This window comes from Miscanthus floridulus, chromosome 2, assembly GCF_019320115.1.
Source record: "Miscanthus floridulus cultivar M001 chromosome 2, ASM1932011v1, whole genome shotgun sequence".
Lineage (NCBI taxonomy): Eukaryota > Viridiplantae > Streptophyta > Magnoliopsida > Poales > Poaceae > Miscanthus > Miscanthus floridulus.
In genome coordinates this window covers 26417041-26429331 of record NC_089581.1, presented here as the reverse complement: position 1 = coordinate 26429331, position 12291 = coordinate 26417041, and the positions used below count along the sequence as shown (strand labels likewise).

The window sequence follows — 12291 nt, the reverse complement described above, 5'->3', positions numbered from 1 at the left end:
AATGCCATGAATGTTTCACTCCCATCATTTGATATGGTTGATCTCCCTATGATGAAACATGATAACATGAATAAAATAAGTGGTTTGGAAGAAATTTTTGTGCTACCATTTTCAAAGCTAATTTCAGGTTTACAAAATTTGGGAAACTATTTCTCTCACCAGAAAAGAAATAATGTGCATATGAATTGTGAAGAAGGCAATGAACAATCTTCAATAAGTGATCATAGCAATTGGCATTTGGATCCACTCTCTATTTTCTTTTGGTTGTTTTCAGGAGAACAAAAGCCGAGGATGGTTTTTCTTGAAGTGAGGGAGGATGATATGACCATGCCAAGGACATCAACATTCATTCTTAATCCTAAGCATACATTCAAGGTGAAAGCTAAACTTGATTCTAAATCCTTTTGGTTTTCACCTACAAGACTACTACTTGGTTTATATGATTATAGATTCAAACACCTTGCTGTGATGGAAGAAGTAGATGGTAACAGAGACAAAGCATTTAGCCCTGTTGGCCTAGCACAGTTATTGGGCTTAGACGGATTAGAGTCGATGATGACTCCTTTTCAAGGGGAGGAGGATGATATGACCACGTCATCAACCAACATGTTACAACCTCCAATTCAAGTAACACCAACTCAAGTATCACCTACATCGATACCAGCCCAAGCCTTTGATGACCCAATTACACGTAGTCGAGCAAAGAAGCTACAACAAGAGGTGAACGCGCTACTTTATGAAGTTCAATTTAATATTAATGAGAATTATATACTACCTAAGTCGTGCACATTGTTGTTGCTCAGGTTCACTAAAGAGTATGGCAAGAACACACAAGGTGATGACCACGGAGAAGAACCACACTCGAACCAGACCAGTCCTGCAGAACAGTTAGAAAGAAATATTCATAACTTTTGATTCCTAGAGGCTATGAAGGTGAATGAGCACATTTTGGAAAGCTTATTGAGTCTACTTTCCAATGATGCTAATGCCGAGCAGTTCCGAGCCATAACTAATGAAATCCGACCAGTTTAGTGCATACTGGTCAGACCGCTCGAAACTGACAGTACTGTCAAGAAGAAAATATCATAACTTTTTATTCCCGAAGGCTATGGAGATCCATGAGGACTTTTTGGAAAGCTTGTGAAGTCTAGTTTCTAATGCTTCAAGGCCGACCAGAGCTGACCAGTTTTAGTGCAGATCCGACCAGCTTTAGTGCAGACTGCTCAGAGGGTTAACAGTCTTCTCGGGACATGATATTGGTACAACTTCTCATATTAAACTGTACCATTCTATAATGTTTCGTGGTGCATGCTATACATGGTGTGAAACCTTATCAAGTTAGCTTTCCAACGCAACCAACCACACGTCTTTTGGATTTTCCAAGATGGAGTTATTGCCAAAACACTAAAGACTGCACAGAAGACCAACAGCCACGCGGAAACTGCTCAGAAACCCATTTCGTGGAAGTCTGTTCACATAGCCTGCCTTTTCATTTCCTTTTCGTGTTTATACCTATCTAGGAGGGCTGTTCCTAGTATAAATATCCATGTACTCCTAAGCAAAAGAAGACTTTTGATAATTAAAATACAGAACCCCCTTTTGTTCAGCTGTGTGCTAACAAATATTGAGAGTGATCTCTACCCCTTTGCTCTTGTGATTTCCTTCGTGGGATTTACAGAAGCGACGGCTTCATCCGCTCCCAATTGGTGCTCCTACTTCCTTCAAGGTTTGCCTTGATTGATTGTAGGTTGTGTTGGTTGGTTCTTTAAGAGTGTGGTTGGGCGAATCCTCGATTCAGGTTGCCGGTTAAAGACGGTGGTTGGCTTCGAGTTTTATTTGCCAGGTTGCACTAGTTATCGCTGCCTGCAGCAAGTTATCCGGCTGTTCTTCAGCTAGTTATCTGGTGATTGATCCTACGTCGTGAATATTGGGACCTCGCATCGTATCATGACCGCACAAACTTTTTAGTGGCTTATAGGTAATTACAATCTTTTATAAGGGTATACAGGTAAATGCCTCTCAGCCTTGGGCCCTTGGCAACTCTACAACCGAAGGCCGAAGCATCAAATTTGGGCCGTAGGCCCTCATCCAGATTTTAGCACTTTTCATCACACTCCAGCCCAACTTTCATTTCCAACCTAACTCAGCCTCCTATGTTCCATTTAGCTGTATTTTATACATAATATATTACCAAGTTTACTAATATAGTAGTATTCTATTTGTAAACAACATTACTTTAGATTTGTATTTTTCAAAATAGCTTTAATTTTTAATTGGTAAATATTTTTCTATCAAATAATTTGCAACGGTTGTATTTGAACGGTGACCCTTCCCACGGCAATAAATCAAACAACCATCCTTCCCACGGGCATATTGCAAAGTCTATCTCAAAGATGCTATATGTTTCATCTCTATATATGTGTGCTCTTCACTTGGTTCATGCATTATCTTTTCATTGTGTTGTTCCTTCTCCACCGAAAATAACTCATCTAACTCAATTGTATTCCTCCTCCTCGTCTGATGGCGACGACAATTATATGGAGCTAATCCTTACTGTATTACACCAAGTAGGCAACACACTCATATCAACCTCAGCATGCTTCACAATGGTTGGATCTGTACCTAGGCGTCATTGCATTCATTGGGACAGAGAAAGTGGCTGTCGGAGGTTTTCTGAAAATCCAATATACATCCACATTTTTCTTGTTTTTTATTTGTCCCTTAGATTTAGCATGGCTCGTCCTCTATTTCTTCTCATACTTTGTGCAAAAAAGAGATATATGTGAGCAGCTTGGGTTATCATATTTGCAAAAGATTGTTGTAACATTCATGATGGTTAGTCATGGAGTACCATTCATGACGATTAGTCATGAAGTACCAGCTGATTTTATGATCAATACATTTGTATTGGTGAAAGTATTGTCATAGTGAGTCTTAGAAGGTTTGCCATAGAAGGTTTTATAGAGTGTTTGTTGAAGTGTTTGGAGAGGAGTAACGTAGATCTCCAAATGAGAACGACATTGATAGATTACTTGCAATCGGGGAGTGGAGAGGCTTTCCCACATGTTTGGTACTTTGGATTGCATGCATTGGAAATGGAGGAACCGTCATTCCGCATGGCAAGTCAATATACTAGGCATGTGCATAAGCCGACAATAATCATTGAAGTTGTTGTTGCTTAAGATCTTTGGACTTGCCATGTTTTCTTTGGTTTAACAGAGTCACACGATGATACCAATGTTCTTCATTGTTCCTGTCTATTTGCAAAGCTAGCAGAAGAAAATGTCTACAAAGTTAAAATGATAATAATTATACAATGGGTATTACCTTGTAGATGGCATATATCCTCAATGAGCGATGTTTGTGAAGAAAATATCATCTCCCCAAGTCAATAAGAAGAAGAAATATTTTGAAAAGGCATAAGCAGTTAGGAAGGATGTGGAACGAGCCTTTGGAGTTCTCCAATCTTATTTTGTCATTGTTCGTGGACTAGCCCGTCTCTAGGATAAAGAGACACTAAGAGAAATAATGATAACTTATGATGATGTCATCAAGCACACCATGATCGTTGAAGACGAGCGAAACGAAGATAAAGATGAAGACTTCCTTTATGAGGGTGTCAACCAGCTTGTGAGACATACTCCACGTATAGTTTGTAACCATACATAGGAGTTTCATGAATTCAATCTATCACAATATCACAACTGAGGCTACTCACACCCAACCTTTTGAGTTTCATCAGGTTTTGTTGTTACATTTAGATCCTCGATGTTTCCCTTTCGATTTAGACTCAGAACAAGTATACAATATACATAATTATGTACTATGAATACATGCTTGTATGGAAACAATGTAATCAGCTCAGAAGTGGTTGCTATATACTCTCTCTGTCCTGAAATATTGTGCATTGTAACTTCTAAAATTTGTACTCAAATATAATGCATTCTTTGCAATGATTATGTCTAGATTTGACAAAGTTTGTTCAAAAGGAAATCGAATGCCAGCAATGACGGAGTGACGATGATTGATTGAAAAATGAATATGGTACAGGCCATCGATAGATTCATCCACCGATGATACATGCGTCTGTGCTTAGTTTACATCGATCTCGTACGCCGGCGTGTGCAACTACTACACGCCGGCCTACGACCTCAACAAGTAGAGCACAAGGAAGACCACACTGCTCGCTGGACGGACGGACAGACGGATGGATCTGACGACATGCATGGCGGCTCGATCGGTCAGTTTAGTTGCCGGGGACGAAGTTGGTGGCGTACGCCCAGGCGTTGTTGGCGACGGGGTCGGCGACATGGTCGAAGAGGTTCTCGATGGGGCCCTTGCCGGTGACGATGGCCTGCACGAAGAACCCAAACATGGAGAACATGGCGAGGCGGCCGTTCTTGAGCTCCTTCACCTTGAGCTCCGCCGCGGTGTCCGGGTCGTCGGCGAGCCCCAGCGGGTCGAAGGCGCCGCCCGGGTACACCTTGTCGAGGCCCTCGCCGAGCGGGCCGCCGCCGACGCGGTAGCCCTCGACGAACCCCATGAGCACCACCTGGACCGCCCAGATGGCCAGGATGCTCTGCGCGTGCACCAGGTTCGGGTTGCCCAGGTAGTCCAGCCCGCCCTCCGAGAAGATCTGCGCCCCCGCCTTGAACCACACCGCCTCGCCGAACTTGACGCCGTTCTTGGCCAGGATCTCCGGGAACACGCACCCCAGCGCGCCCAGCATCGCCCACCGCGAGTGGATCACCTCCAGCTCCCGGTTGCGCGCGAACGTCTCCGGGTCCGCGGACAGCCCCGCCGTGTCCCACCCGTAGTCGCCGGGGAACTCGCCGGTTAGGTACGACGGCGTCTGCTCCGAGAACGGGCCAAGGTACTTGGGGCGGTCAGGGCCGTACCTGCATAGCAGGTCATGCGTGCATGCATGTCAGTTACTCTCAGCGAGCTGATTTGACACAAGGGAAGAATGCAGAGCAGAGAGCACGTACCAGATGCTCTGGGGAGCGCTCTTGACGGTGCGGCGCATGGTGATGCGGCCGCCGGCATCGACGCCGGCGGGGCGGGAGACCAGGGCCTGCCCGAGAAAGCTGGTGGTCTGGTGCAGCGCCGACGCGGCCATCGTCGTTCTGTGTGAGCACGGCGCGGCACAGTGGTCAGTGAGAATGTTCGGCTAGCTGAGTGGTGGTGGTGGGAATGACCGGTGTGGGAGAGATCTTTATACGACGGGCCGACGGCTCAACGGTGCGCGGCGCGACTGGTGGACGCGCGGCGCGCCACGTCCGCGCCCAGGCCATTGGCTGCCGCTGCACCTCTGGATATCGCGCGTCGGGGCGACCAATGGCCGGCTGCCGGGTGGAGGCAAAGATCGCCCCGCCCAAATCTAATGCTATCTGGAGTCTGGACCAGACAGCTCGGGCATCACGGTCGTCGTTGCATGTCTTGTTAGGCCAATCTCAAAGCTTAGTTTCACTATAGGATTTTCAAAACGTCACATCAGCTTGAGTGGGATGAAACAATGAATGAAACTAGTCTTCACAATGCAGCGTTTCATTTTACCAATTCCAAAACTAAGTAAAGCATTTAATTGCTGTATAATGATGGGATCATATGCATCGATTGATTATGTAGCCATCCACACACAGAAGTACGATAAAATGGAACTGCATACGATTGTTCAGAGTTCAAGTAGCCTTCAGCATTCGCATAGAGCAGTTCAACATTCACGGGAACTAAGATAGATAAAAAAAATAGTTCAGATAGCCTAGAGCCTTGCACACGGCCTCTCACTGGTTCTTCTCACAAGACAGATAATCTTCAGTAGTGCAGGATCAGATAGCCTTCAGTAGTGTAGTATCAGATAGCCTTCAGCCTTCAGCCTTGCTTCAGATAACCTTCAGCCTTGCTTTCATCCTGCAGAAACAAAAAAACAGTTCAGTTAATACAGATCAGTGCAGTTAATTCTTAAGGTAGATAACTAACTACAGTAGATAACCAATAATGCAAAAGATAGTCACAAGTACCAGATATATGTGCACGACCACCAAACTTATTCCAAATATGTTCCACCAAATCATTCTTAAGTCAGCGATGAGCCGATTGATCTCGAATAGAAGTATCTTTTTCTAAAACTCTCTAACGGAACATTCTGATCAGGAGAGAATTCCGGTTCTTGAACGGTTGATGAACTAGGAGGCACATTTAGATCTAGATTTTCTTCAATAATGTCCTTTTCCTTCTCATCTTCAACTATCATATTGTGAAGTACGATGCAAGCTAGCACAACATCACGGAGTATACCTCGGTCATATAGACGAGCTGGTCGTTTTAAGATGCAAAATCGATGCTGCAATACACCAAAGGCTCTCTCGATATCCTTTCTTGCCCCTTCTTGTTCCTGTGCATACAACTTCTCCTTCTCAGTGATAGGGAGTCGTATTGACTTAACGAATACTGCCCATTCAGGGTATATTCCATCAGCAAGAAAATAGCCAGTGTTGTATTGATTCCCATTTACCATGTACTGGACTCTAGGAGCTTGTCCTTTTAGCTCATTGATAAATATAGTAGATTGGTTCAAAACATTAATATCATTGTTAGAACCCGCTACTCCAAAGAATGCATGCCAAATCCAAAGATCACGTGATGCCACAGCCTCAAGAATCAGCGTCGGCACTTTCTGATCACCACGAGTGAACTGACCCTTCCATGCATTTGGGCATCTTTCCCATTACCAATGCATGCAGTCAATGCTGCTGAACATACCAGGAAAACCTCGTCTTTCACCAAGTTTGAGTAGACGTTCAGTATCTTCCATAGTGGGGCGCCTCAGATATCTCTCACCAAATACATCTCTAACCCCTTTGACAAAATTCTTCATCGCCTCCATTGCGGTAGTCTCTCCTATCTTCAAGTATTCATCTAGTTCATCTGCAGAACTGCCAGTAGCCAATTGGCGAATAGCTGCAGTACACTTCTGTAGTGGACTGAGCCCTTGCCGATTAACAACATCAACCCTTTGAGTAAAATAATTGGACCATTGGCCTAAAGCCTCAACAATGCGTAGAAAAAGTGGCCTAGACATACGAAATCTTCGGCGAAAAATATTTGAAGGATAAAGAGGATTTTCTGAGAAATAATCATTAACTAGTTTTTGATGTGCTTCCTCTCGTGGCCTCTTGATGTGCTTCCTCGGACGGAATCGATGGTCAGAAGCCTCTTGTTGTAGACATTCGATGGTGTAGTGTACGACCACCGTGGCTTCATTGAGAACATCATCTATGATCTGACCCTCAGCAAGGAACTCATCCAACGAGTACAGAGGATGTTGACTTCCATCAGGGTTGTCATTTTCCTCAGACATCCTCAAAGCTGTGCACTAGAATGAGTACAACTCGATGGCAAAAGAATGTGAAAGAGAGAAGGCCTTCGTGTGAGCAAAAGAGAGAAGGCTGAGGTGTGTATATATAGGTTCATATGCAGCAGTTTTCACACCTAATGTACATGTGAACACTGCCATGCGTGCACTAGATGTGAAACTGCCAATCAAGTGCAGCATTCACACATATATAGGGCTGCGGGAGTACACATATAAAGGGTTGCATTCACACATATATAGTGCAGCATTAAGTCATAAAATATATAGTGCAACATTAAGTCATAAAATAAAGTGCTGCATTCACACATATATAGTGCTACATTCACTGGCTATATAGTGCATCATTAAGTCTTAAAATAAAGTGCTGCATTCACACATATATAGTGCTACATTCACACAAATATATAGTGCAGCATTAAGACTGAGAACTAACCTTAGTCAGCAAATAACTTTTCCTCAAGCTTACGTAATGCCTTCTCTCGGTTAGCCTTTTGATCTTCAGACATGTGACTTGTATCTTGATTGAGCAAGGAATTGTAGACCTCAAACATCCTTGCTTCCTTTTGCTCCTTTGATGCCTTCAAATTTGCGTTTGATATCTGAATTTGTGCTTCCGTAACCTTTACGCACTCCACCTTCCGATCTTGCTGCACCTTGATAATTTTCTCAATATTGTTCCCAAGGATGACAATTCCTTTCATAACATTATCCTTCTTGCGCTTTCCACTACGCTCAGCCTTTGCTGCTTCTCTACCAATGGGACGTGACTGTTCTTCTAGAACATCAACTATCTCAGCCTTGTCTTTCTCTTTTTCCTCAAACTGTGCACACCATTTGGGCTCCTCTTTTAATATCTTCCACTAATGCACAACGAAAAACGCTTTCCAAACCTGCTTTCATATATCTTCTATGCCTCTTCCTCTAGCATGTCGTCGGAGTATTCGCTTGTATGCATTTGAGTTACCTTAGTCCAAGCGTCATTGAAATCAGTGATCGATGACTTCAGGCGTGACCAATGAACCTTCAATTGGTTTATTTCCCTTCTACGCTTCCCATTCCCTTTCCTGTTAAACTCCTCAGTGATTTCCTTCCAAAATGTATCAAATTTCTTGTCATTACCCCTAACTGGGTCTTTTGAAACATTCAACCAAGCACTGGCCTACAAAATACAAAATAAAAAATATGAACAAATCAAGTATTGTACCAAACACTGGCCTACAAAAAGGAAAATAAAAAATTGATAAGTTACCAGCCTCGTTTCTTCGTCATGAGTCCAATATCTTTTCTTTACTGCCCTATTTGCCTCACTATTCTCTCCTTCCTCAATGTCAATATTCACCGTCTCATTTGTTGAAGTGCCTTGTTTCACAGCTTGGGGTGTTACTATTCCATAGGCACTTGGTGGTGGTGGTGGAGATATTGGGTTCACGTTCATAGTCTGACCAACAAAATGAAATTTTTCTCCTGGCATGTGTGGGTGCGGCGGATAGTGTGGTTGTTGAAGGAAATTTACAAAACCACCAGGTGGATAGACCCTGAAGTTTTCACACAATTAAAAAACCAGAAATACTAATTGTAGGCATCAATCTATACATCTCTACACACTGAAATCAACTAATTGCAGGCATATTCATCAAAACAAAAAGGGGAAATTGGCTAGCGGACACCCACAGTGGTGGTCGTTTGCTGGCGAACACCCAAAGTGGAGTTGTATGCTAGAAGACACTCTGGTTTATTGTAATTATGCCAGAGGACACCGCGGGCTGGTTTCCCCCGGTTGAGGAGAGAGAAATTTTCAGTTTGGACATCCGGTGCCCCTGAGCGTCCACGGGTCACCGGGTCAGGGCTGACTGGGGCACTATGAGCTCGTGGACCTATACACCGATCTATTGACTTGCCCCTTCAGTATCAGTGGTCTTTGTAAACCTTGTCTACAGAAGAGGAGGGACAGGGAGTGGAGCCTATGATAGGCGGGCCCCGCGGCCAGGCGTGGCCTGCCCCTATTGGGTCGAGTGATGTGGCCGAGCGCTGCCTTGCGCTGGTCGTCCTCATCCGCTGCCAAGCCGTGAGGTCAGAAAGGAGAGGAAGGGAGAGAGAGAAAGAAGAGAGACCGGTCGGCGGAGGGCACAGGGGACGGCGACGGAGGAGAGAGAGAGAGCGAAGGAAGATAGCGAGGGAGGAGAGGGAGGTGGAACAAAGAGGGAGGGACGCGCCGACTATGGGGAGGGCAGCTCCGGTGCAGGCTCGGGCTGCCGCGGCGCGGGTGGCGTCTGTGCTCCTGCGGTGAGCGGCAGATCGGCTTCGGTCTCCTCGTCCCCGTGCGGAGCAGAGGAAGGCAGGAGAGCGACGGAGAAGGAACGAGTTGCGACGATGCTCGGCCTCATCCACCTTCCTATACATATGGTTCCCCGCTTCCTCCATAGCGTCCACGGCGAGCTCGCCGAAGATCTGGACCACTGATCTTGACATGGTGGGCGGAGGTTTGCTGCCTGCCCTTCGTTTCCGCTGGGAAGGAGCAGAGCCGGCGGCGGCCGCGGCGCTTACCGAAAATGGCTCTCCGGTGGCCGACGGCCTCCGGCGAGATGCCAAGGTGGGCGAGGGTCTACGAGGATGCCGTTGCGATCATGATGGTGGAGTTTTCATCGGCGTTGGTGGACTAGAGGTGGTGGACACTGGTAAGGGGCAGCAGCGCACCTCGCCGAGGTCGGAGGGGCGGTGCTATGGGCATGGATCGACGAGTAGGAGTTGTGGGCGGGTTCGTCATGCTCTTGCGAGCTTGTAGAGCCCAAAAGGAGCAGTGTAGATAGCCGGAGTGAGGAGATCGGAAGCTCGGGCCAGGATCAGCCATGGAGGCGGCGGCGGCCATTAGAGGCGCTAGAGTGAGGGAGAGAGCTTGGAGAGGGTAGGGGCGGGTGTGGCGTGCAGTTGCAGTGCTGATTCCCTGCTTTTATAGGGCAGAGAGGGAGTGGAGAGGGGCTGGGTCATGGAGAGCTCGAGCATGCCGGTCATGGCGGCCGTGACTCCGTGCGCGTGTGGGAGAGCGATTCGCGGTGGGGATTCGGCAAGGATGAAGCGGGGGCCTAGTCCGTGCGGCTGCGGTGGACGCAGGAGGAGCACAGATGGGGCTCAGTCCGCGGCTTGCTCGGTCGCCCGGTCAGGGCGGAGAGGAGCGAAGGAGAAGGAAGAGCCGGAGGTGGGGGATGATGGGTGGGCTCCACCCATCAGCGAGGAAAGGGTGAGGGGCCCGCCTGGCAAAGGGACTGAGGGAGAGAAGGGCACATGCGGTTAACTAGACCAGGCTCGGGTCGGTTATTAGCTGGTCCAACCAGACCCAAACGTGGCTCAGGGGCACCGAATGTCCAAACTAAAAATTTCTCTCTCCTCAACCGGGGGAAACCGGCCCGCGGTGTCCTCTGGCATAATTACAACAAACCAGAGTGTCTTCTAGCATATAGCTCCACTTTGGGTGTCCACCAGCAAACGACCACCACTGTGGGTGTCCGCCAGCCAATTTCCCCAAACAAAAAATACTAATTGTAGGCATCAATCTATACATCTCTACACACTAAAATCAACTAATTGCAGGCATATTCATCAAAACAAAAAATACTAATTGCAGGCATAAATCTATACATCTCTACACATCGAAATCAACTGATTACCGTGGATTTGGGGCTTGCTGGTTTCCATGTTGAGATGGAAATTTTGGGGGCATGGCTCCCCATCCTGCTCCTTGCGGTGGCCACAGCTTGGAAGAAGGCACACCAGGGAAGGAAGAAGGCGCAGCAGGGGCAGATGTCGGCACTCGACCTAGTGGCGGCTCTAGGGCGGACGGTGCTGGCGGACCTGGTGGCGCTGGGGCGGATGGTGGTGGCGTAGCGGCCGGCAGCACTCCTGCTACTTGCGGTGGGGATGAAGACGGCAAAGCAGGGGCCGGCGGAGAAGAAGCCGGAGGGGCTGGCGGCGTAGGAGAGAACGTCGTCTTCATTCCAAGGCGCCTGCCTCCACGCCCTTTCCCTCCTTTGTCTTGCCGCCTGAAGCTACGGCCAACATCCATGGCGCTGAATCTAGCGGCTAGGGTGGGATGGGGAAGGAGAAGAAGGCGCGTGCGGGGAAGGAGGAAGAAGAAATTGCGCGCGAGGCGGGAGGAATCGCGCGCGCGGTGGGGAATAGGGCGGGAAGGATTGGATCTTCGCGCCTGGAGCACGGGATCGGTGGGATGAAACTCTCCCCTCTCAATGCGGGTGTCGTGGGGTTACCGAGAGCTTGGAAACAGAGCTGGCGAGTGTCGTGGCCATGAAACGAACTTGTTCTCTCTCCTCACCATTTCATGCAAAAAGTGTTCCCACGCTGATGTGTCACCCTAATTAATGTGCATGACACTCCCATGACATCCCCATTGAGACTGGCCTTACTCCTATTTCTGGCCTCCTGTGAAAATGCAGTGACGATGAAGTTCTGAAATATCTGTCGTCCTTTGGCACACACGTAATTATCTTTTCGAGAATTGCATGAAAGCAGAAAAAGATAAAAGGGACGCTTCATTCACCTCCCACTTGCAGCGGTGAAAAATGAAGCTGGTCGGACTAGGATCTGATCTTTCGTATGCGTCCATGGAACGGGAGGTTGCTTTGTATCTCCTGCCTATACCATAGTCCATGACCAGTCTCCATCTCTACTTAGGGCAGCTCCAGTCCTAACTTAGGTCAAACCATGGACTTGAATTCACATTCCAAATGAATCACTTAGAAATTGAAGAAGCTAGTTGATCACTTCGAGAGTGGACTTAGATAAGAATGTGGAAAAAGTTTAAGGACCCATTTTGTATTTCAATCTTTGATTTTCTACTGCCCACGGTTCGAGAATGAAACAAGTGTCGTCTTTCCTCTCACCTCATTCGGTTCGATGCCTACAAT

The 12291-nt window shown here is 47.1% G+C and overlaps 1 protein-coding gene and 2 pseudogenes across 1 annotated transcript; all 3 read right to left on the bottom strand.

The window, feature by feature from the left end:
• Positions 1-3998: 3998 nt before the first annotated feature.
• LOC136520459 (chlorophyll a-b binding protein, chloroplastic) lies at positions 3999-5192 on the bottom strand. The gene is made up of 2 exons (XM_066513997.1): positions 4989-5192; positions 3999-4898 (listed from the first exon to the last, which is right to left on the bottom strand). Exons 1-2 carry the CDS (start codon positions 5117-5119, stop codon positions 4247-4249), a joined length of 783 nt encoding a protein of 260 aa, XP_066370094.1. The 5' UTR covers positions 5120-5192; the 3' UTR covers positions 3999-4246.
• Positions 5193-5961: 769 nt separating this feature from the next.
• LOC136538274 (protein ALP1-like) lies at positions 5962-7360 on the bottom strand (annotated as a pseudogene).
• A 449-nt stretch (positions 7361-7809) lies between these two features.
• Positions 7810-11432, bottom strand: LOC136520449 (formin-like protein 3; annotated as a pseudogene).
• Between the last annotated feature and the right edge of the window lie 859 nt (positions 11433-12291).